This window comes from Lissotriton helveticus, chromosome 9, assembly GCF_964261635.1.
Source record: "Lissotriton helveticus chromosome 9, aLisHel1.1, whole genome shotgun sequence".
Taxonomy (NCBI): domain Eukaryota; kingdom Metazoa; phylum Chordata; class Amphibia; order Caudata; family Salamandridae; genus Lissotriton; species Lissotriton helveticus.
In genome coordinates, this window is record NC_136070.1 from 1,126,892,383 (window position 1) to 1,126,915,624 (window position 23,242).

General features: G+C 42.6%; 1 protein-coding gene across 1 annotated transcript in view; it reads left to right on the forward strand.

Moving 5' to 3' along the window:
• Window positions 1-15,521, forward strand: part of C9H3orf49 (chromosome 9 C3orf49 homolog) — a 107,983-nt gene extending 92,462 nt beyond the window's left edge. Inside the window, exon 5 of the mRNA XM_078662359.1 lies at window positions 15,287-15,521. Coding sequence (XP_078518485.1) covers window positions 15,287-15,481 — 195 coding nt within the window. The 3' untranslated portion in view covers window positions 15,482-15,521. The remainder of the gene's footprint in view (window positions 1-15,286) is intronic.
• Window positions 15,522-23,242: the final 7,721 nt, after the last annotated feature.

Below are 23,242 nucleotides of genomic sequence, written 5' to 3' on the forward strand. Positions count from 1 at the left end.
GCATTTTAAAATGTATCATTACTTGTAAGTGATGGAGAATAATATGTTTTATAATTATACCTTTGATTTCAGAATATTACCAGAGGAGAGGCTTGCTTTAGAAAAATAGTAATTCGATTGGTTTGATGCGAGTGTACTAGGAACAAGCCATGGCAAGCGTTCTTTTTCTGTTTTTGCAAATAAATCCAACACGCAAAAATATACAAATAAAGGAATAGCCGAACAGCCTAGGATTTTCACTTATAAGTCGTTTGTGTACATGTGATCTAGGAAAATAACATCACTGAAAGTGCAGACTAAAGGGAATGGGTCCTTGTAAATCAGGGAATTAGGACCTCTAAAACATGAGACCGTGAGTATACCAATTCGGCTAGAGTTTAATAAATAATTTTTATCACAATGAGATTAGTTCCATCCTCTTAAATGGACATATCACATACATTCGATATTTGCAAGAAACAGTTGCATTTTTACATTCTGTATACTGCAGCATGCTCTCATTATTTGCCATGTTCCAAAAAACATACAGAAGATATGTAGGCCAAATATATTATGTACAAGATTTTTGAAACAAAAATCTTGTACATAATGACAACAAATAATCAATTGTAAGGTAATGAGAAAAGGATAACGGTATCCTTCACCGGTGTAAATGATCAAAGGGATCGAAGTGAAGGAAATGTGAGTATTAAAAACAGGTTACATCAATTTCTATATAATAGCAGGACTGTATGAATAAGAGAATTGAGAAACCTGAAACCAGAGTTGATATGGTGGAGAGATGAATCCCAGAAGTGAAATTGAAGTGAACATTAGAGGTGAAGAGCTGCGGAAAAGGTAGAGGGTGCCAGAAGTAATTCAGGTGAAAAATGAAGACCATGAAGCTTGATCCCGGCGGAATATCTTACGGATCCCAGGCTACCCCAAATGGACAAATACAGGAATGATGAAACTCTAGGTGGAGAAACTGTCAACAGATCTATTTGTTAAGACTCAATTGTCAAACATATTCACGGTGAAAGGGGGCCCTGGCATGTAGGCTGGTGTCTGGAGCTTTTCCACATCTGATCAAAGCTCATCTCCGTACATACATTGGCAGGGACAAAATCTTACACCTGGCAAGGAAACAAAGAATCTGAACTGCAAAAGCATGAGACTTTCCATTTCTCCAAATATTACTGTGATGTTCTAGGATGTTAGGAGGGCCTTCACGAACATAAGGAGGGAACTGCACTCATTGAATCATTAATATGCTATATTTAGCATTAATTGAGATTCTCACCAAGAACAAAGCACATATTTGCAAAGAGTCGAACGTTGCTGCCGCTTTAATTAAAAAACTACTGTAGGAGGGAGCGATCAACCAGAACTGGAAGCCAAGCCACTTAGCAAAAGATCCAGCAGGCAGGAGTGATTTTGATTATTATCCACTAACAAATTGGGTATATGCTAAAAGGTTTAAACGCCTTGGGCCCTGCATTCTACTCATATACTAATTTGCTGTTGGAACTAGTAAGGAGGGGGGCACCCAGCAGCCCCTACACTCTGGATATACTTTCAAAAGTACTGTACATGGTGACATATGGCTGCTGTGGGAATGGAATGGGTATAAATCCCTCTATGCTTATGGTTGGGTATTATTGCTCATAAATACAGGGCACAGAAGATCGTTTAAGTGCATGGATCTTGAGACCCATGTGAGTTTCAGCTTGCGACTCATCTTTGGCTCCTATGGTGAGTTCCTATTAGTCTTACACACCGCTTGGATCCTGGACCCTGTTGGCCCTATCTGGAATAGGTGGGCAGGGTTTTTTTGCATGGGGGAAGTAGGGAAAATGGAGTATACTGTTATTTGGTATAGTCAGAATGGGTGGGGCTGACATTTGAGAAAATGTTTTACATTGCTGACATCTGTATAAAATGTGACTGTTGAACCAGATACTGATGATACGTAGCATGATGCGACAAGAGGGTAGAACTTAATCGGGGTAATGTTGGTCTGTCTCAGATGCCTATGAGTGACAACAGCCAACTTCCTAGCATTAAACTGATGTCCTGGAATTTGTGAGGCCTGAACAAAGAACAGACACAATATAGCTATTGCATTAATACAAGAAACACACCTTAAACAAAGCACTAACAGCAGTGGGGTGCACATAAATACTTTCCATCATACATTACCTTCACCCGGGGGTTGCCATCATGAGTTGGAAGGGAATAACCTTTTGTGTGTGAGTACCACCTCAGACACAAACAGAGGCTTTCTCATATTACGAGGTCCTTTTTATGACACACATCCTACTAGAGTTAATACATGTCCCATTTTTACATGGTCCTAGTATTGACAATCTAGCTGTTTACAAGTAAGTGCCCCACTTTTATGAGGTCACTGACCTTAACGCAATGATATGGGGGTGATTTCAATACAATACTGCACCCCTACCTTTAGACAATTTACTGCCCCTCTAGAGGGATTACTATGGCATGATTGGAGGATCAAAAGAGGGAGCCATTGTTCCTAACTAGTTCTGATATCAGAGATACTAGACCTAGTAAAATTTTCTATGCCCGGAAGTGAGGCTGCAGGAAGCGATGTCCTGATGTCAGAATTCTTTAACGAATTTGGGGATATACTGGCCTCACATCTCTTAGGATTGTATGAGGAGGGCAGTGAGTGGTGTGCACTTCCCAGTCCCTCCTGACGCATCAAACCACACCCCCTCTTGAGGTAAACGGGATAGCCAAAGCTCCAAGAGATAGAAGATGGAGTTTTTGGCGCTATCTACTGTAAGATGCAACAGGCAGAAATAGCTATACAACTATTCAAGATTAAGGGGAGACTAACGACAAGCTAAAACATCATGAGATATCCTGTGGGAAGGCCTGAAAGCTGTGATTAGTGGGAAATCACAGATTAATGGTTAAGGAGAATACCCACAAATAAAATGATAATAGTACCAAGACTCCATTGCTTGTTGCAAGCACTCCTGATTAAGATGAGGGGATCATTTAGAATGTCGTTGCAATAATTAATGGTCGTCCTGTAGCACGGAAAACAAGTAATAAACCCATGAAAAGTGCAAATTACATATGGTGTTTGGGAGGACTGGGATGTACAGAAATTTGGAACTGTTATAAAACCCCACAAGTAGGAATTTCAAAGGATTGGTTCCTGATGGCATCCAGCAGCCACTGGGTACCTATGAGGAGAGTGGTAGCAGGTAGAACAGTATGGGAAGTGTTTTGACTGCCGAAGTCAGCAAAGACTACGGAGACAGTACTTCAGCCAGATCACTAGCAGAGTTTTAAACATTTGAGATTATAGCACAATCCAAAGAGCTGATGATACCTATCCATTGTCATGCAGATTTCAAACCAACAAATGAAGGCACAAAATACAAACAATAGCAAGAAAGATAAAGGATTTTTCACACCACTATGTTCAGGCAAGAATTACATACAGTAGCAAGATGAAAAGTGTAGAATACTTTGCAGACCTATATGGCAAAGGACAGGATAGATCACTTGAGAATGGAAAAAGGTGTTTAAAGTGAACAGCCAAAATCAATTCCAGTTTCACCAAATTGAGACACTTGAAAACAAACTTGAAGATTAGAGCAAGAGCGACTAAATAATTCACCCGCCTTTGAACAACTAGGGACATCACTAGAAAAGACCAAAGGGACAATTTCTAAAACATACAGGTTGCTGACGGTATACAGTCATAATATCGAGTATAAAATATAGAATTACCTTAATATAAAGTTAAAAATATAGAATGGACAGAATATCGAATGGACAGAATATAGACAACAAAAATATCAAATGAAATGGACAAAATATCGAATGGACAGAATATAGACAACAAAAATATCGAATTTGAGGTAAGTAAGTTAATATCGATTTACATAAATATAGAAAGTCAAAATATCGAAGTATTTAATATAGATGTAAAATATATCGATTTTTTAATAATATCAAATTTTTTAAAGTGTTTAATATGTTAGATATGTGTGAAAAGTGTATATTTATTTTATAATTTATTTTAGGTAATGAATTTTATGGTACTTCATTTTTGCGTAATTTAATTCTGCAGCGGGTTGTGGGTTTATAGGGGAATAGGGTGGGAAGTAATTTAATTATAATTGATTAAATGTTTTAATTTATTTATTGGTATTTATCTTTAATTAATTGTTAATGAATTTTTAATTGGTAATTAATTAAATTATATTTGGTAATTAATTTTTATTAATTGATTAATTGATCATTATGTTAATTTATTAATTTATTTTCTGTAGCGGGTTGTGGGTTTATAGGGGAATAGGGTGGGAAGTAATTTAATTATAATTGATTAAATGTTTTAAGATATTGGTATTTATCTTGAATTAATTGTTAAATATTTTTTAATTGGTAATGAATTAAATTATAATTGGTAATTAATTTTTATTCATTGATAATTATGTTAATTGTATTCATTTATTTACTGTAGCAGGTTGTGGTTTTATAGGGGAATATGGTGGGAAGTAATTTAATTGTTATCAATTAAATCTATACATTTATTTATTGGTATTTATTTTTAATTAATTGTTAATTATTTTTCATTTGCTAATTAATTAATTGTAAATGGTAATTAATTTGTATTATTAGGTAATGATTATTAATACATCATTTTTATTTGTATTTTTATTTGATTAATTATTATATTATATTAAATTTTTACTTATTTTTAATTAATTTTTAATTGGTATTAATATTTAAAAAAAAATATGAATATATGAAGTATTTACTTTCCCTACTGTTGCACTCACTGGAGTGGGAATAGTAATTTTTAGCCCTACGCTATCCTACGCTTTCTCTACTGTTGCACTCACTGGAGTGGGAATAGTAATTTTTCCCCCTACGCTATCCAACTCTTTCCCTACTGTTGCACTCTCGGGAGTTGGAATAGTAATTTTTACCCCTACACTATCGAACGCTTTCCCTACTGTTGCACTCACTGGAGTGGGAATAGTAATTTTTACTCTCCCACTATCCAACGCCTTCCCTACTGTTGCACTCTCTGGAGTGGGAATAGTAATTTTTACCCTCCTGCTATCCAACGCTTTCCCTACCGTTGCACTCTCTGGAGTGGGAATAGTAATTGTTACCCTCCTGCTATCCAACGCTTTCCCTACTGTTGCACTCTCTGGAGTGGGAATAGTAATTTTTATCCTCCCGCTATCCAACGCTTTTCCTACTGTTGCACTCTCTGGAGTGGGAATAGTAATGTTTACCCTTCTGCTATCCAACGCTTTCCCTACTGTTGCACTCTCTGGAGTGGGAATAGTCATTTTGACCCCTACGCTATCCAACGCTTTCCCTACTTTTGCACTCTTGGGAGTGGGAATAGTAATTTTTAGCCCTACGCTATCCTATGCTTTCTCTACTGTTGCACTCTCTGGAGTGGGAATAGTAATTTTTCCCCCTACGCTATCCAACTCTTTCCCTACTGTTGCACTCTCGGCAGTTGGAATAGTAATTTTTACCCCTACACTATCGAACGCTTTCCCTACTGTTGCACTCACTGGAGTGGGAATAGTATTTTTTACTCTCCCACTATCCAACGCCTTCCCTACTGTTGCACTCTCTGGAGTGGGAATAGTAATTTTTACCCTCCTGCTATCCAACGCTTTCCCTACCGTAGCACTCTTTGGAGTGGGAATAGTAATTGTTACCCTCCTGCTATCCAACGCTTTCCCTACTGTTGCACTCTCTGGAGTGGGAATAGTAATTTTTATCCTCCCGCTATCCAACGCTTTTCCTACTGTTGCACTCTCTGGAGTGGGAATAGTAAGTTTTTACCCTTATGCTATCCAACGCTTTCCCTACTGTTGCACTCTCTGGAGTGGGAATAGTAATTTAACCCCTACGCTATCCAACGCTTTCCCTACTTTTGCACTCTCGGGAGTGGGAATAGTCATTTTTACCCCTACGCTATCCAACGCTTTCCCTACTGTTGCACTCACTGGAGTGGGAATAGTAATTTTTACCCCTACGCTAATCAACGCTTTCGAAACTGTTGCACTCTCTGGAGTGGGAATAGTAATTTTTACCCCTATGCTATTCAACGCTTTCCCTACTGTTGCACTCTTTGGAGTGGGAATAGTAATTTTTACCCCTACGCTATCCAACGCTTTCCCTACTGTTGCACTCACTGGAGTGGGAATAGTAATTTTTACTCTCCCACTATCCAACGCCTTCCCTACTGTTGCACTCTCTGGAGTGGGAATAGTAATTTTTACCCTCCTGCTATCCAACGCTTTCCCTACCGTTGCACTCTCTGGAGTGGGAATAGTAATTGTTACCCTCCTGCTATCCAACGCTTTCCCTACTGTTGCACTCTCTGGAGTGGGAATAGTAATTTTTATCCTCCCGCTATCCAACGCTTTTCCTACTGTTGCACTCTCTGGAGTGGGAATAGTAATTTTTACCCCTACGCTATCCAACGCTTTCCCTACTGTTGCACTCTTTGGAGTGGGAATAGTAATTTTTACCCTCCCGCTATCCAAAGCTTTCCCTACTGTTGCACTCTCTGGAGTGGGAATAGTAATTTTTATCCCTACGCTATCCAACGCTTTCCCTACTGTTGCCCTCTCTGGAGTGGGAATAGTAATTTTTACCCCTACGCTATCCAACGCTTTCTCTACTGTTGCACTCACTGGAGTGGTAATAGTAAATTTTACTCTTTCCGCTATCCTACGATAAAAATATTTTATATTTTTTATTAATATTACGTTCATAAATATATATATATATATAAATCAATCAATTTGTATGTTTTTTTAAACTTACATTAATTATTTATTCATTTTAATTTTATTTAAGTATTTTAAGTATGTTTAAGTTAATTATATTTATTATTTCATTCATTTTTAATTACTTTAAAGCATTGTTAAAAAATCGATATTTTGACTATCTATATTTTTTACAACGATATTTTTGATTCGATATTTTTGTACTTACCTGTTTGGAGATAGGAAGTAGATATTTTTGTATTCTATATTTTTTACTCGATATTTAGGTAGTTCTATATTTGTGTGATCGATATTGTTTCAGTGATCCGGTGAACCATTGGTGGTCTTATTACATGACACTTGAGTAGTGCATCTATCAGTCCTTAACACCCTTCACTATTGTTTCCGGAAGACAATGGTGCCGGACAAACCTACCTATAGTTACATAGGTCTTTTCAAGTAAATTCGATATTTTTACTATCTATATTTTTTACAACTATATTTTTGTACTTACCTGTTTGGAGATAGGAAGTCGATATTTTTGTATTCTATATTTTTTACTCGATATTTAGGTAGTTCTATATTTGTGTCATCGATATTGTTTCAGTGATCCGGTGCTGACTACACTGCAGTTTAACTGAGATAGGCTTATGTAAACTGGTAGCCCAGTAATCCACTTCCTCATGAATGCTGTTTTACAGTACTCACAATTTTGACACAGGAATAGAGGGTAACAAGCAAAGAGAGAAACCACTCTTCTTCCTTTGGATGTCGTCAGTAAAATCATTGTGATCTTCTGTGAAAGTCTTCCTTTCATCAGTCACCCAGAAGTTTGCAGTCATTATAGTAGTCCAATAAAGCTGAATCTATAGTTTTCTTCGACTGATGTTCCCATATACAAAAGCAAAGTTCTCCTTTGAAAAATCCTCAATCCTGGCTATGCCGAGGATCAAGCCAGGCACTGGTCCCAAATTTCTGAATGGAGGTAGGATTCAACCTTTTCTGGAAGAATGGGAACAATTAAAAAATACATTTCAGATGCATCTGCGCTGGAAGTCATCTGAAAAGACTACAAGATAGAGTTTCTGGCTGTATGACAGAGGCAAGCATGGCTAAACGACGCACATCTCTACAACGCAGCACTAACATCGAATGCGAATGAAAAACACATTCCTTTACCACGCATGCCTTTACCAAGCAATTTGGTGGTAAAGGCATGATTGGTAAAGGGATGTGTGGTAAAGAGAACCCCCAGTCACACCCGAGCCCTAACAACGACCCCATCCCTAAAACCTATAACTACCCTGACCTCTCTGCCCTGAGCCGTAAAACCCTGGCCTCTGCCCTTTAAACAACCCGAACCACCCCACTCGAGCCCTAAAAACTACTCCATTTTTAAAACTACCCCGACGCCCTCATCAAACCCAACCACAGCTTTTCTTACTTTTCTGTGTCAAGCTTTCTGTCTCAACGCTTCTTGATCACGTTCTTGCGCATACGGAAATTTAAGCTGCGCACTGCTCTAACCAGGCATTTGCGTGGTTAACCGCATCGGTGCGGCGCATTTTCCCGCTGTGCGCTGAAGATTTGCAAATCCCGTGGTTCATGACGAGCTCAGCTCGTCATGAGCATACGAGAGGTGTACCTCATGACGAGCTGAGCTCGTCATCAGCGTCGATGTGGTTAAGTCAAGTGTGGTTGTGCTTGTGGGGAAACGGCATGCACGACTCTGCCCTTGTAAAGGCTGTTTCCCAGAGTAGCTATCTCCTCCTCCAGATTTGGGGACCATAGTCACTCATTGGCTGAACTGTCTCATCATAGGGAGGCAATGAAACAAGAGATAGCTGTTCTTGTGGAGCAGCAAGCTGTGAGTCCCGGTTGAATTCCAGAAAGGAGCTATTTAATATTCTTCCTGGGTCCCAAGCTGACTAGTGGATTATGCATGGTGGTAGATCTAAAGAGTCTACACCTTCAGAACCGAACTTAATCTTGATACGACCAAATCATGTTCTGCTTATACAATCATCTCTCTTCAGAAGAGCCAGAAAGTAAAAAGATGCTAAATCCAACGTCACATATGGTTTTACAGGTTCATGGGTCATACTACTTCTTCATCCATGTTTGTTAAATCTTCAGAAACATTGTCAGCCCGCCTCTCAATCAATGGAAACCATGGTTCCATTGACATCAGAAATAAAGTCAGCCCTTAAGTCGTAGTTGGAATCGACAACACATTCTGAAGGTTTGATGATGCATCCAAGGATACCATTGATGTTAACAGCAGATGCCAGCTCCCAGTGGCAGGGAGCAACATTGAATTCTATGTCATGTCAAACATGATGGTTCTTGATGCAGAGTTATCCGTCTTCTATTTGAACAGAGTTAATGGCAGTTTTTCGAGCCCTTCAACATTTTCAACCGCATATTCAATAACGAAGTGTACTAATGAGAATCAACAATACTTTGTCAGTGACCTACATAGATCACCAAGAAAGAAAGACCACCAAATTGTTGAATGCAGTGGCATTTCAAATAAGTGCTTAGGCCAAAGAACCACTTTCATCCCTCTCAGCTGTTCCCATCAAGGAACAGGACTAGGTTCAGCTAGATCAGCTGAACAGGCTCTCCCTATCACAGGACTTTCTGTGCCTCCTGCTACATTCCAGGTGTAAATGAGGTTCAACACTCCATTTCAGGGTCCTTTTGCACCAAAGTGCAATACTCAGCTTCACATATTTGCACCAGCAGTTCAGAGGAAGGTGAATGATGGTGGATGCATTATCAGTGAAGTGGCCCAAGATAATGTTGTAGACATTCTCACCATTTTCTACATTAATTGGATTGTTGTTCAGAATTCAGGAGCAGAAATTAAAAGCCATCCTGTGTCCTGGGCACCCCGTTTGTTTTACTGACTGGTACTGGTGATAACGGACTGTCCCAGGGCTCTGCCTAACGAGGCCCATGGCCAGTGCTATGCTGAAATACATTTAGAATACCGTGAAAACACCTAAATACACTAGGGTACACTATGGGGTAGGGTGGTAAACAGACATAATATCGACTACAAAATATCGAATGGACATAATATCGAGTCCAAAATATAGGCTGGACAAAATATCGAATGGACAGAATATAGACATCAAAAATATCGTTTTGAAGGTAAGTAATGTAATATCGAATGTTAAAAATATAGAAAGTTAAAATATCGAAGTATATAATATAGGTTATTAAAATTATCGCATTTTTAATAATATCGAATTTTTTATAGTGTTTGTTATGTTATTATATGTGTGAAAAGTGTGTATTTATGTTATAATTAATTTTAATTAATGAATTTAGTTTTTTTAATTTTTGCGTAATTTAATTCTGTAGCGGGTTGTGGGTTTGTAGGGGAATAGGGGGGAAGTAATTTAATTATAATTAATTAAATATGTAAATTTATATATTGGTATTCATTTTTAATTAATTGTTAATTAATTTATATTTGTTAATTAAATAAATTTTAAATGGCAATTAATGTTAATTAATTGATTAATTGCTAATTATGTTAATTTTACTAATTTATTTTCTGTAGCGGGTTGTGGGTTTAACGGGGAATTGGGTGGGAAGTAATTTATTTATAATTAATTAAATATGTAAAAATATTTATTGTTTTTTTTTAGAATTAATTGTTAATTAATTTTTTATGGGTAATTAATTAATTTTTAATTGCCAATTAATTTATTTAATTAATTAATTGCTAATTATGTTAATTTTAATAATTTATTTTCTGTAGCGGGTTGTGAGTTTATAGGGAAATAGGGTGGGAAGTAATTTATTCATAATTAATTAAATAATTCAATTTATTTAATTGTATTTAATTTGAATTAATTGTTTATTAATTTTTAATTGTTAATTAATTAATTGTTAGTTTGTAATTAATTTGAATGGGTAACAAATAGTAACAATTAATTGTAATTTGGAATTTTAATTGATTAATTATTATATTATATTAAATTGGTAATTACTTATAATTAATTTTTGATAGATATTAATTTATATGTTTTTTACATAATATAAGAAGTGTTTACTTTCCCTACTGTTGCACTCTCTGGAGTGGGAATAGTAATTTTCCCCCTACGCTATCCAACGCTTTCCCTACTGTTGCACTCTTTGGAGTGGGAATAGTAATTTTTACCCCTACGCTATCCAACGCTTTCCCTACTGTTGCACTCATCGGAGTGGGAATAGTCATTTTTACCCGTACGCTATCCAACGCTTTCCCTACTGTTGCACACACTGGAGTGGGAATAGTAATTGTTACCTCTACGCTATCCAACGCTTTCCCTACTGTTGCACTCACTGGAGTGGGAATATTAATTTTTAGCCCTACGCTATCCAACGCTTTCCCTACTGTTGCACCCACTGGAGTGGGAATAGTAATTTTTACCCCTACGCTATCCAACGCTTTCCCTACTGTTGCACTCACTGGAGTGGGAATAGTAATTTTTACCCCTACGCTATCCAACGTTTTCCCTACTGTTGCACCCACTGGAGTGGGAATAGTAATTTCTACCTCTACGCTATCCAACGCTTTCCCTACTGTTACACTCTTTGGAGTGGGAATAGTAATTTGTACCCCTACACTATCCAATGCTTTCCCTACTGTTGCACCCACTGGAGTGGGAATAGTAATTTTTACCCCTACGCTATCCAACATTTTCCCTACTGTTGCACTCTTTGGAGTGGGAATAGTAATTTTTACCTCTACGCTATCCAACGCTTTCCCTACTGTTGCACTCTTTGGAGTGGGAAAAGTAATTTTTACCCCTACGCTATCTAACGCTTTCCCTACTGTTGCACTCTTTGGAGTTGGAATAGTAATTTTTACCCCTACGCTATCCAACGCTTTCCCTACTGTTGCACCCACTGGAGTGGGAATAGTAATTTTTACCCCTACTCTATCCAACGCTTTCCCTACTGTTGCACACTTTGGAGTGGGAATAGTAATTTTTACCCCTACGCTATCCAACGCTTTCCCTACTGTTGCACTCTCTGGAGTGGGAATAGTAATTTTTACACTTCCGCTATCCTACGGTAATAATATAGGATATTATTTAATTATATTAATGTTTTAACAAATGTGATTGTAAAAAAAAAATTAAAACTTTCATTAATTATTTAATTATTATACGGTAATTTAAGTATTTTAAAGTATATTTCAGTAATTAATTTTTAATATTAATTTAATTTAACATTGTTTTTAATAAGTCGATATATTTATAAACTATATTTTTGTAAACTATATTTTTTACACGATATTTTTGTACTTACCTGTTTGTAGATACAAAGTCGATATTCTGTCTGTCGATATTTTGTCAATGATATTTTTGATAGTCGATATTATGTCCCTCGAAATGATGTCAGTGATCCGGGTAGGGTACCCCTATGATTGGCATGACCGCCCCAATAAGCCCCTAGTACGTAATAGGGTAAGGGGGTTACAACTACATTTAAGTTCCTAGTCTACAATAGTGCATGGCGGTTTAGAGGTCAGCAGCCCTTTCTGCACTTGCATGTATGCACTGCTGAAGCCTGAGGTCAGTTTAAAAGCAGCCTCAAGCTGCAGGACTACTTTTAAAATGTAAATTGTGCCCCAAATCGACTTTGGTGTTTGGTGCACTTAAAATTGATAACCTACAATATTATAGCATATTAGGTTCCTCCAGGGTCTCCCCTAGGTGTCCCAGGGGTGGGGGTGGGTGGGGGTCAGGTACTTATAAGGAAGACCCTTAAAAAATATGTTTTATATGCCTTGGGGATAGTGAAATTGCACATTTCACTTCCCTCATTGTAGTAAAGTGCTTCCCAAAATCGACTTTGTGCTAGGAGCGCTGTGGAGTGAGGATCTACATAGGTTTTGTATATTCAGATCCCCTAAAGTCCACCCTAGGTAAAGTCTACCCTAGGTAATTGGGCATTTCATTTTACCCATTGTAGATCCCCATCAACATAGTTTAACATTGCAATAAGTTGTTAATGAATAACTACGGCAAGGGATAACAGAAAAATATCATTCAAGGACTTAGGAGAATGGTATTGATAAATCCAACAATATGCTGAATTTAGCCTGACGAACAGAAAATAAGTTTTAAGTCATTCTTGTCTGCAAGCCAAAATTCAGCATTCCAGTGGTCCGCCCTGGTTGGTCAGAGTTAAGTGGATTAGCCAGGCTGCTTTGATGAAGTGATAAGTGGCACCTGGGATGAGGAGCCATCCTGGGTGGAGAGGGTCCTGCTGCACAGGAAATTTAGAGCAAGGGTGAGGGGTTGTAAACCATGAGCTTCAAAAGCAGATGGAGACTGGAAGAGAAAGTCAGGTCCCTTTATGCCCTTCCTCTCGGAACTCAGCCAGATGGCAGGCTTAAGGAAAGGATTTGCAAATGCCAGGGGGAGGAAGACTATAGAGATGAGCCTCCGGGAGGTTGGTTTAGCTGGCTCTTGCCTCTCTGCTGAGACTTCAGCCATATTGAATTCTGGAAGAACAGTCCTTTCTGGGAGACTATTATGCCACACTTTGGAGGAAATGATCATGCTTTGGGGTGTTGCCCTGCACCTCGTTGGACAGGAGTGCCCTCCTGATTGATCCCAGAGAACACTGAATATGTATCTGAGAGGGGCAGAAACTCTCAGATCTGCTGCTTGAAACAACAGAAGAAGGGTCCATGCTGGAAGTTTGATTTGCACCAACCGGGCCCTGTACTTTGACTGACTGCGCCTGCTGCATAATCTGGAAATACAGCACTGGGGACCTAACTTGCTTCCAAAGAATGAAAGAGTGGACTCCCTGCAAGCTACAGGGTAACAGAGCTCACCTGGACCATCACCACCAAGAATCCCCAGCCTGGAGTGCGTCCAGTTGATTTGTAAGGGTTTTTTACAAGTGGATTGTGGGAATTGAAATCCTGAACTTTTAGGGACCATCTTGGAGCTTCCAGACCCTTGGAGGAAGTTTTGGACACTTTGGGACTCTAAGAGGAGCTTAAGGAAAATGTTCCAGAAGTCTGGAGAAGTTTGGAGCAATTTTGAAAAAAGCTCAATAAGTGGACCAACTCAACCTGGAGCGCAAGTCAGCAACCCTCAACTGTGAGACGACCAGCACTTCAACCTGCTGATAAGCTTGGGAGGTTCGACTTCCAGAGTTTGACCGGGAGCTGGTCAAACCCCAAGCTGGCGAACCCTCACCTAATCAGGCCTGATGAAGAGCATCAAGGGACCACAGGAGTAAAGCTCATAAACGTTTGTAAGTCTTAAGGTAAACGCATTGACCGGCCCCAACCGTGAGAGTCAAGCCGCCCACCTTCAAACGCGAGTCGTCCTTGATCCTAGGTTTGGCCCACTGGAAAGCTCTGGAGTCTCACTCCCATAGGTTTGACCGAGAGCGCATCAAAAGGCAAGTCTGCAAACCCTCACTGAATCCCAACTGGTGGAGAGCTTCAAGGGACCTCGGCAGAAAAAGCTCCAGAAAAGTTTCTAAGTCAGAAAGTAAAAACTTTGAACGAGGCCTACCGCGAGGGATAGTTGCGCAGGGCTCCTTCGCAGTCGGCCTGAAACTTTGACTTTGTTCCAGTCTAGTGTGACCAGATGTCCCAACTAGGTGTTATAGGTTTCTATGAAATAAATCTTTAAAAATTCATATCTTAGGGTTCCCTACATTTTTTCGTTAGATAAACATATTTCCTATTTTTATAAATTGGTGCTGGTTTTTTGTGTCTTGTGTCTAAATTATTTACTGGATTGTTTTTTTTTAATGCTTTACATACCCGTCTCTGAAGTTAAGCCTGCCTTTTCGCAGCCAACTACCAAGGGTTGAGCATGGGAATCATTTTCAGAGAAATATTCTGAGCCCTAGACTGTGTTAGTGGCCTTATCGACAGTAGTAGATGCATATTTACCACTACTTATAAGCCACTGTCCAACAGAAAGAGAGGAGGATGCAGGAAATACCAGCCCTTTTATAGTCTTCAACTAAGGTGGACTGTGATAACATTTCCAGGCATTTTTTTGAGTTTTGATATCTCTGGAGGTTGCAACCACCACATGTAATGTGGACAAACAGGATGAAGAGTAATGAAGATTAACAGCAAGTAATTGGGACATTGTCAGCAATCTCTGACAAAATTCAGTATCAGAGTGGCCAAATCAGTCTAGATCTTGTCCTGCCGTATCCATACCTGTAGTTACCTTGAATTGGTTACAGTGGTATTAGCCGTTGGACAGGAATTCATCAAGAATATGTAGGGCAACAAATAAATGTTTATGCACGAATATACATTTTGAGTGGCAGACTTGTAGGTTCTAGACAAGTTGAAAACATTTTTCATCACTGCCACTACAAATAATTCTCAAAAATGCTGTAATGTGTTTCTGAAATATTTATATCCTGCTCATGTCACTTAGGGTGATAATCTCATAGATACAGCTGCCTGTATGTTTATTTCTAAAATAATATTTCTATTGTATTGCTTCCCTTAGGTTGACGAGCTCATACAGACAGTTGCTGAAAAATCAACCCAACTGCTTGCTCAAAGACAAGCAGAGCTCGTGAAGTGCGAGTGTCTAGGAGATGAGATCGTTCAGACATCAAAGCAATTTCAAAGGGTTTCAAAGAGGAGCACGAGGAAGTACAGATTGAAAAATATATGTTTTCCTTGCACCTGCTGCTGCTAAGACTTTGAGCTGTGGAAAACTACCTAAATAAATCTATCAAACACTGTCCCGTGCCTCGTCATGTCATTGTCGGCTGTGAAAGAAATGTAAGGAATATGAGTAGAAAATGCTGTTTTTCCGTATTTAAACCAACTTTCGATTAATGAGGAATTAAAAATGCTTGGAAATAGTAAGAGGAGTGAGTGGGTCATGTCTGGGTAAATGTAACATCTTGTTTCTTCATCATATAGCGTCATGTGCAAGAGTATATTAATACCAAGCACAATTCTGGCAGATATTATTTGACTCCAACAGATTTGTGCTTGAATCAAGCCCACACCGAACGTGTATTCTAGTGTGCAAACATCACCTGATTGGATAGCTCAATCAATGAATCACAGATTAACACCCACCTTTTGTTGGCACAATTGTACTAGAAATTAACAGCAGTATTGGAATAGAGAAGGAGGATCGGGAGGTGAAGCTTTTCAGTTCACAGTCCAACTCTCTAATAATCCATCCATCTTTTCGGGGCGACAAGCCTATGTCCGCCCTCACCACTACCTCCGCTCCGCTCCCCCTCCCTCACCCCTCCCCCCCCCACCCCCCAACCCCCGCCCCGGATCCCAGGATCACTTTTGTTCAACACATAGGCACTCTTCCCTTCTTGAGGAAGGATTGACCAACAATGAGTTCACTCTGTTGGGAGATTTTAACTTTCACTTAACTCTGGGGATAGCGGGACACAAATTCTAAATGAAACACTTGAAGTGATAGGTTTGTGTCAACTAGTGAAGAATCCAACTCACATAGTTAGCCATACATTAGATTGAGTGTTCTTAAATAACCCTTTTGTAGTTATGAAAGACCTGATTCATTTAAAATGGTCAGACCACCACGCAGTTCTGTTTGACATAAAGGTCAAACAAAAAACCAGTTCTGGAAACATTCGTAACGATAAGATTAATACCCATGCTTAGAATAAAGTTCATGGTGAAACCCTGAACAAAATACTATAAGATACTATGCCTCCTCTCTGTAAAAATTTAGAACGCTCCTCCTCCAACTACCCTAAATGGATTGAGTTGTCCATAGCTATCACTATACCTCTGAAAACTATTGTAATTCTAGGAGGTACCTTCTCTATGCCCCATGGTTCACTGAGAACGTTGGGCTTCAGAAACAGGCATGTAGAAGACAGGAGAATCTCTGCGGAAGGGCTATGACCTTGCAGAAAAAGAAAATTATTAAATGCGCTTCAAGTCACTATAAAACTCTTTTGCTTGGAGAAAAAACATCTTATTTCACGCAAAAGATAGCGATTGCTGACAACTCGTCTAAAGAGCTCTTCAGGGTATACAACTTGATCTCACCTCCCAGAAATATTAGCACAAATAATAGCCAAACCTGCTGTGAGACTCGGGCTAATTTCTTCCTGTATAAAGTAGTTCAGATTTTTAACAAGTTCAATCAACATCCTTCCCCAGGTGCTGTAACTCAATTTCAATCACCCTTAGCAGAAGACTGTCCTAAACTCTCAAATTTCTCCTTACTATGCTTATCACAGGTTATTTCCCGCATCAGATCTATAAAATTGGGGTCTCCTAAAGACCCAAGCCCGTCCTTAATTACAATTCAGGCTGCAGAAACAGTGGCAGCGTGCCTAAATAAAATTTCAACTCCACGATGGAGCTAGGAGAATTCCCCAAATATGGAAAGAAGCTTCCATACTGCCCTTGCTGAAAAAGTCAAATCTGAATTCCAACCATCCAAATACTTACCGGCTAATCTCCCATGTGCCTTTTCCAGCCAGGGTAATAGAAAAGGGCATTACTCTTCAGATAACCCAATTCCTGTGTGACCAGCAACTGTTTGACACCACCTACTTTGGACTTAGAAGAAGAGGTCATAGTACCGAAACCGCCTTAATGAATACAACCAAGGAGATCAGTCCATATTTGACAGAGGCGGCAACGAAGCGCTAATACTCCTAGATTTATTGGCAGCCTTTGAAATGCTCGACCATAAGGTCTTGGTCGAGCGTCTCTGGGCTGTCAGAATCGAGGGGATGGCTCTTAAACTCCTATAATTCTTCTAGTCTGGGCAATCTCAAGTTGTAACCCTGTATCCATTTGTGTTCAAACCCTTCTCACTACCTTGCAGGGTCCCTCAGGGTTCCGCTCAGCCCTACCTTATTTAACATTTATGTTAAACCCCTGGCTTCACTCATTAGTTCATTCAGGTTGGATCTCACCTCTTATGCAGACGACACCCAAATCATGGTGGCTCTGTCTGCTTCAAACCACCAAGCAGGTTCCATCTTTCAAGACCGCATGACTGCGATAGGAAATTAGAGGACCTTGAACTGTTTAAAACTAAGTATGGGAAAAAATGAGGTCATCATGTTTGGAAACTCCTCTTCCTTATGGACGCCGTCCTGTTGGCCAAAATAATTGGGTTCCCTTCCTACACCTGTGGCAAAGCCAAAAATCTTGGAGTGATCATGGATAACAAGCTGACATTTGGATTGCAGGTCAATGCTGTCACATTCTCGATGTTTCATGTCCTGAGGATGCTTAGAAAGGTATTTCCTTTCACTCCAGACAACTCCCATGAAAACTGTGATCATGGTTCTCATACTTTCTGAAATTGACTACGGTAATGCTTTATATCTTAACATGCAGCAGCAACACTTCAATAATCTTCAGGTTCTGCAAAATGCAGTGGCAAGATTGCTTACGGGAATTTCCAAACATCAATTGGTCACACAAACTATTAAATATCTCCATTGCAGCCTGTTAAGCAGCACATCAAATGTAAAGCTCTCTGCCTTGCCTACAAAGCTCTGGAAGGAGCTGGCCCTAAGTTCTTTAAACACGCATTTCAGTGTGATATTCTAGGAAGAAGCTTAGGGTCCACGGGCACCCAAAAATTAGTTGTCAAAAGGTTCAAACTATCAAATTGGGAAGGAACAGTGTTTGTAAACTGATCCGTCCAGTATTGGACTAAGATGTCAATGATCACCGCCAAGTGGGCGCCCGCGAAAATAAGGTCGAGCATATGACCGCCCCTATGAGTCGCGGAGCCAACCAGTTGTTGCAGATGGATGTCGGCCAAAACTTGGCAGAGTGAAGTAAAAGCTCCATCTGAAGGACCCCCCTGCCAGAGATTAAAATCTCCCAGGACAAGTAGATTAGAATGAGTGTTAGAAAGATCATACACTAAGTCCAGGAACTCTGGCAGCGAAGAGGCCGAACCCGGCGGTCTATAACATAACACGCCAGATAACAGCGTTCTCTCTGGGTTACTGAACGAAAAGCCCATGAGCTCGAAACCCGAAACTTCGCCGATTTTAAGCTGGGAGACATCCAACTGTTCGCGGAAAATGATGCCAATTCCGCCCCCACGATTCAGTGGACGCGGAGTATGAATAATTTTGAAACTCGGGGGACAGGCCAGGCCTAGTTCAACTAGGCAGTCCTCCCGAGTCCAAGTCTCCGTCATGAACAACACATCCAGCCCGGAGGATTCAACCAAAAAGGCGATCTCCGTGTGGTGCTTGCAGAGTGACCGCACATTAAGCAACCCACAAAGGAGTGGCTGGGGCGGCGAACAGGTGCTGGGACCATGTGTAGAAGGGTCGCACGGTGGTCTTAGAGCACACAGGTCTGAGTGGGAGTAAACCCGAGGCGAAGGGAGCAAGCGGCCAGAGGCAGCGGCCCTTTGCGCGTCCGTTGCGCGAACGGGCGCAAACGGGCTTACCTCTGGCGCACCTCCGGCGCGTCTACGGCGCGTCAGCTGCGCGCCTTCGCTGCGCGCCTGTCCGTCCGCCATGTTAAGAAGCCTGACCAAAAGGTCACGTGGGTCCTGGCAGGGCGAGTGGCTCTCCCTCAGCAAGATGGCGCTCCCACAAGAGAGAGCTTCCCCCAATCCAAAATGGCGCTCTCCGATCGGCGCGAGGAGTAAACAGTGCCCCGAGTCCCTTCTACCCCACAAGTGTGGGTGTGCAGCGTGTTAAATGCGGGTAGGTGGCTCCCTCAATTCCCACTAAGCGGAAGAAAAAGATAATTACAGCTAGCGCACAGCGCGAACACAATTAAGTTAATAGATTAAAAAAAGCAAGCCAGCTGTTCTGTCAGCAGCGCGAGTGCAGCGCGAGTGCAGGGTTTAGGATCTAGTAAGGCAAAAGAAGGAGGTGCTACTTATAGTGCCTCCACCTCCTATGCGTGGGTCCTGGCAGGGCGAGTGGCTCTCCCTCAGCAAGATGGCGCTCCCACAAGAGAGAGCTTCCCCCAATCCAAAATGGCGCTCTCCGATCGGCGCGAGGAGTAAACAGTGCCCCCGAGTCCCTTCTACCCCACAAGTGTGGGTGTGCAGCGTGTTAAATGCGGGTAGGTGGCTCCCTCAATTCCCACTAAGCGGAAGAAAAAGATAATTACAGCTAGCGCACAGCGCGAACACAATTAAGTTAAAAGATTAAAAAAAGCAAGCCAGCTGTTCTGTCAGCAGCGCGAGTGCAGCGCGAGTGCAGGGTTTAGGATCTAGTAAGGCAAAAGAAGGAGGTGCTACTTATAGTGCCTCCACCTCCTATGCGTGGGTCCTGGCAGGGCGAGTGGCTCTCCCTCAGCAAGATGGCGCTCCCACAAGAGAGAGCTTCCCCCAATCCAAAATGGCGCTCTCCGATCGGCGCGAGGAGTAAACAGTGCCCCCGAGTCCCTTCTACCCCACAAGTGTGGGTGTGCAGCGTGTTAAATGCGGGTAGGTGGCTCCCTCAATTCCCACTAAGCGGAAGAAAAAGATAATTACAGCTAGCGCACAGCGCGAACACAATTAAGTTAAAAGATTAAAAAAAGCAAGCCAGCTGTTCTGTCAGCAGCGCGAGTGCAGGGTTTAGGATCTAGTAAGGCAAAAGAAGGAGGTGCTACTTATAGTGCCTCCACCTCCTATGCGTGGGTCCTGGCAGGGCGAGTGGCTCTCCCTCAGCAAGATGGCGCTCCCACAAGAGAGAGCTTCCCCCAATCCAAAATGGCGCTCTCCGATCGGCGCGAGGAGTAAACAGTGCCCCCGAGTCCCTTCTACCCCACAAGTGTGGGTGTGCAGCGTGTTAAATGCGGGTAGGTGGCTCCCTCAATTCCCACTAAGCGGAAGAAAAAGATAATTACAGCTAGCGCACAGCGCGAACACAATTAAGTTAAAAGATTAAAAAAAGCAAGCCAGCTGTTCTGTCAGCAGCGCGAGTGCAGCGCGAGTGCAGGGTTTAGGATCTAGTAAGGCAAAAGAAGGAGGTGCTACTTATAGTGCCTCCACCTCCTATGCGTGGGTCCTGGCAGGGCGAGTGGCTCTCCCTCAGCAAGATGGCGCTCCCACAAGAGAGAGCTTCCCCCAATCCAAAATGGCGCTCTCCGATCGGCGCGAGGAGTAAACAGTGCCCCCGAGTCCCTTCTACCCCACAAGTGTGGGTGTGCAGCGTGTTAAATGCGGGTAGGTGGCTCCCTCAATTCCCACTAAGCGGAAGAAAAAGATAATTACAGCTAGCGCACAGCGCGAACACAATTAAGTTAAAAGATTAAAAAAAGCAAGCCAGCTGTTCTGTCAGCAGCGCGAGTGCAGCGCGAGTGCAGGGTTTAGGATCTTCTCCCTATGCCTTGGGAATAACCCCCCGGAGGTTGCAGGGGTAGGACTCTCGCAAGTGGGTCGACCGTGGTCCAGACTGCTCAGTCTAGCGCCTCTGCCCTCTTTGATATCTGCCAGTTTTGGCCTGAGGAACTCAGTGGAAGACAGCTACTCCTCCTTCTGCCGGTCCATTACCGAGTCACTCGATAACATCGTGCCTCTTCGGAAAGCAAGAGCGAGGGTGAACCGGGCCTTTCCTTGGTATACGGTGGAGCTACAACACCTGAAGCTGAGCTGTAAACGGGCAGAGAGAGCATGGAGAAGGGAGTATTCCCCCTCGGCCAAAGTCTTGTTCAGACTTGCACTGAGAGGTTACAAGGAGCAGATCAAGCAGGCTAAAGCGTCTTTTATACAAACGTCCTTATTACAGGCGCCTAATAAATCTCAAGCCTTGTTCAAAATTGTCAAAGACTTGTCCCACCCGGTCTGTGCGGCTAACTCTGTGCGAGCCTCTCAGGTTTTATGCGACTCGCTGGCGTTGGCCTTCGAGGAGAAGACCGCCAAGATTTTGGCTGGCCTAACACTTCCTGCAACTGAGGAGGCCTGCCTTGCTAGCCCTGCCGACAGGGGGCGGGGAGCCCCGGGTAGCCAACCCCAGATGGTCATCGGTGCTCTGGATCTGGGCGCTCCGAGCGGCTCACCCAGTCGACCCCAACCAACGGGTATGGGAGCTCCGGGCGAGCGGCCTAGTCGACCCCAGACAAGCACTGCTATCTCTGTTCTGGGAGCTCCGGGCAGCTCACCCAGTCGACCCCAGCCGGTTGGTGTGGGAGCTCCGGTGGAGCAGCCCAGTCGACCCCAGACCAGCATTGTGGTCTCTGTTCTGGGAGCTCCGGGTAATTCACCCAGTCGTCCCCAGCCAATCGGCGTGGAAGCTCCGGCGGAGCAGCCCAGTCGACCCCAGTCCAGTACTGTGGTCTCGGTTCTGGGAGCTCCGGGTAACTTACCCAGTCGACCCCAGCCAATTGGCGTGGAAGCTCCGGCGGAGCAGCCCAGTCGACCCCAGAGAAGCACTGGTGTCTCTGAGCTGGGAGCTCCGGGCGGTTCGCCCAGTCGACCCCAGCCAGTCGGCGTGGGGCTCCGGCGGAGCAGCCCAGTCGACCCCAGAGGAGCACTAGTGTCTCGGATCTGGGAGCTCCGGGCAGCTCCCCCAGTCGACCCCAGCCAGTCGGCGTGGGAGCTCCGGGTTGTTCACCCGTCGACCCCAGTCGGCCGTTGTGGCCTTCGGGGCGGGCGATTTGATCACCTCACCCAAACCACCACGGTTGGACTCCTTCCCCCTCCCGTCCTTTGAAGAATTTTGTAAAACGGCTTGCTCGGTGTCATCTGGATCTCCGCTTGATCCACTGCCCCCCAAATTTTGGAAAACCTTTCATGAAGAACTGTTCCCGCCTTTGTTTTCAATCTGTCTCCAATCTCTGGAATCGGCGTCTGTCCCAGGTTGCTGGAAACTAGCAGTGGTGTCGCCTCTGCTAAAAAAGCCAACCTTGGATCCAGCGGTTCTTTCTAACTACAGGCCGATCTCCTTGCTTCCCTTCCCAATCAAGATCTTGGAGAAATGGAAAACTCGCTCTCTTTCCTGCTACCTGGAACATATTGGGTGGTTCGATGAGGCCCAGTTTGGCTTCCGACCTGGTCATGGGACGGAGACCGCACTTGTGACCGTGCTGGACAATCTGCGTTCGCGTGTCGACAGTGGTCGGGCAGCCTTTTTGGTGCTGCTCGACATGTCGGCCGCGTTCGACACGGTCTGCCATCGGACCCTGGTTCAGAGGCTGGATGAGTGCGGGATTTGCGAGGGGGCCAGAGACTGGTTGATTTCATACCTCGAGGGCAGGCAACAGTTGGTGTCACTTCCGCCTTTTAGCTCGGAGCCAAGGAAAATCGGACAGGGGGTGCCACAGGGCTCGGCCATCAGCCCGATATTGTTCAACCTGTACCTCCGTCCGCTTGTCCAGCTAATAAAATCTTTTGGGGTCTCGGCATTTAATTATGCTGATGACACTCAGCTGGTGTTTTCCTTGGAAGGGAGCAATGCGATCTCGCTGAACACCTTCCATCGCTGCATGGCAGCTACAGCGGATTGGCTTCGAGCAAATTCTTTGCAAT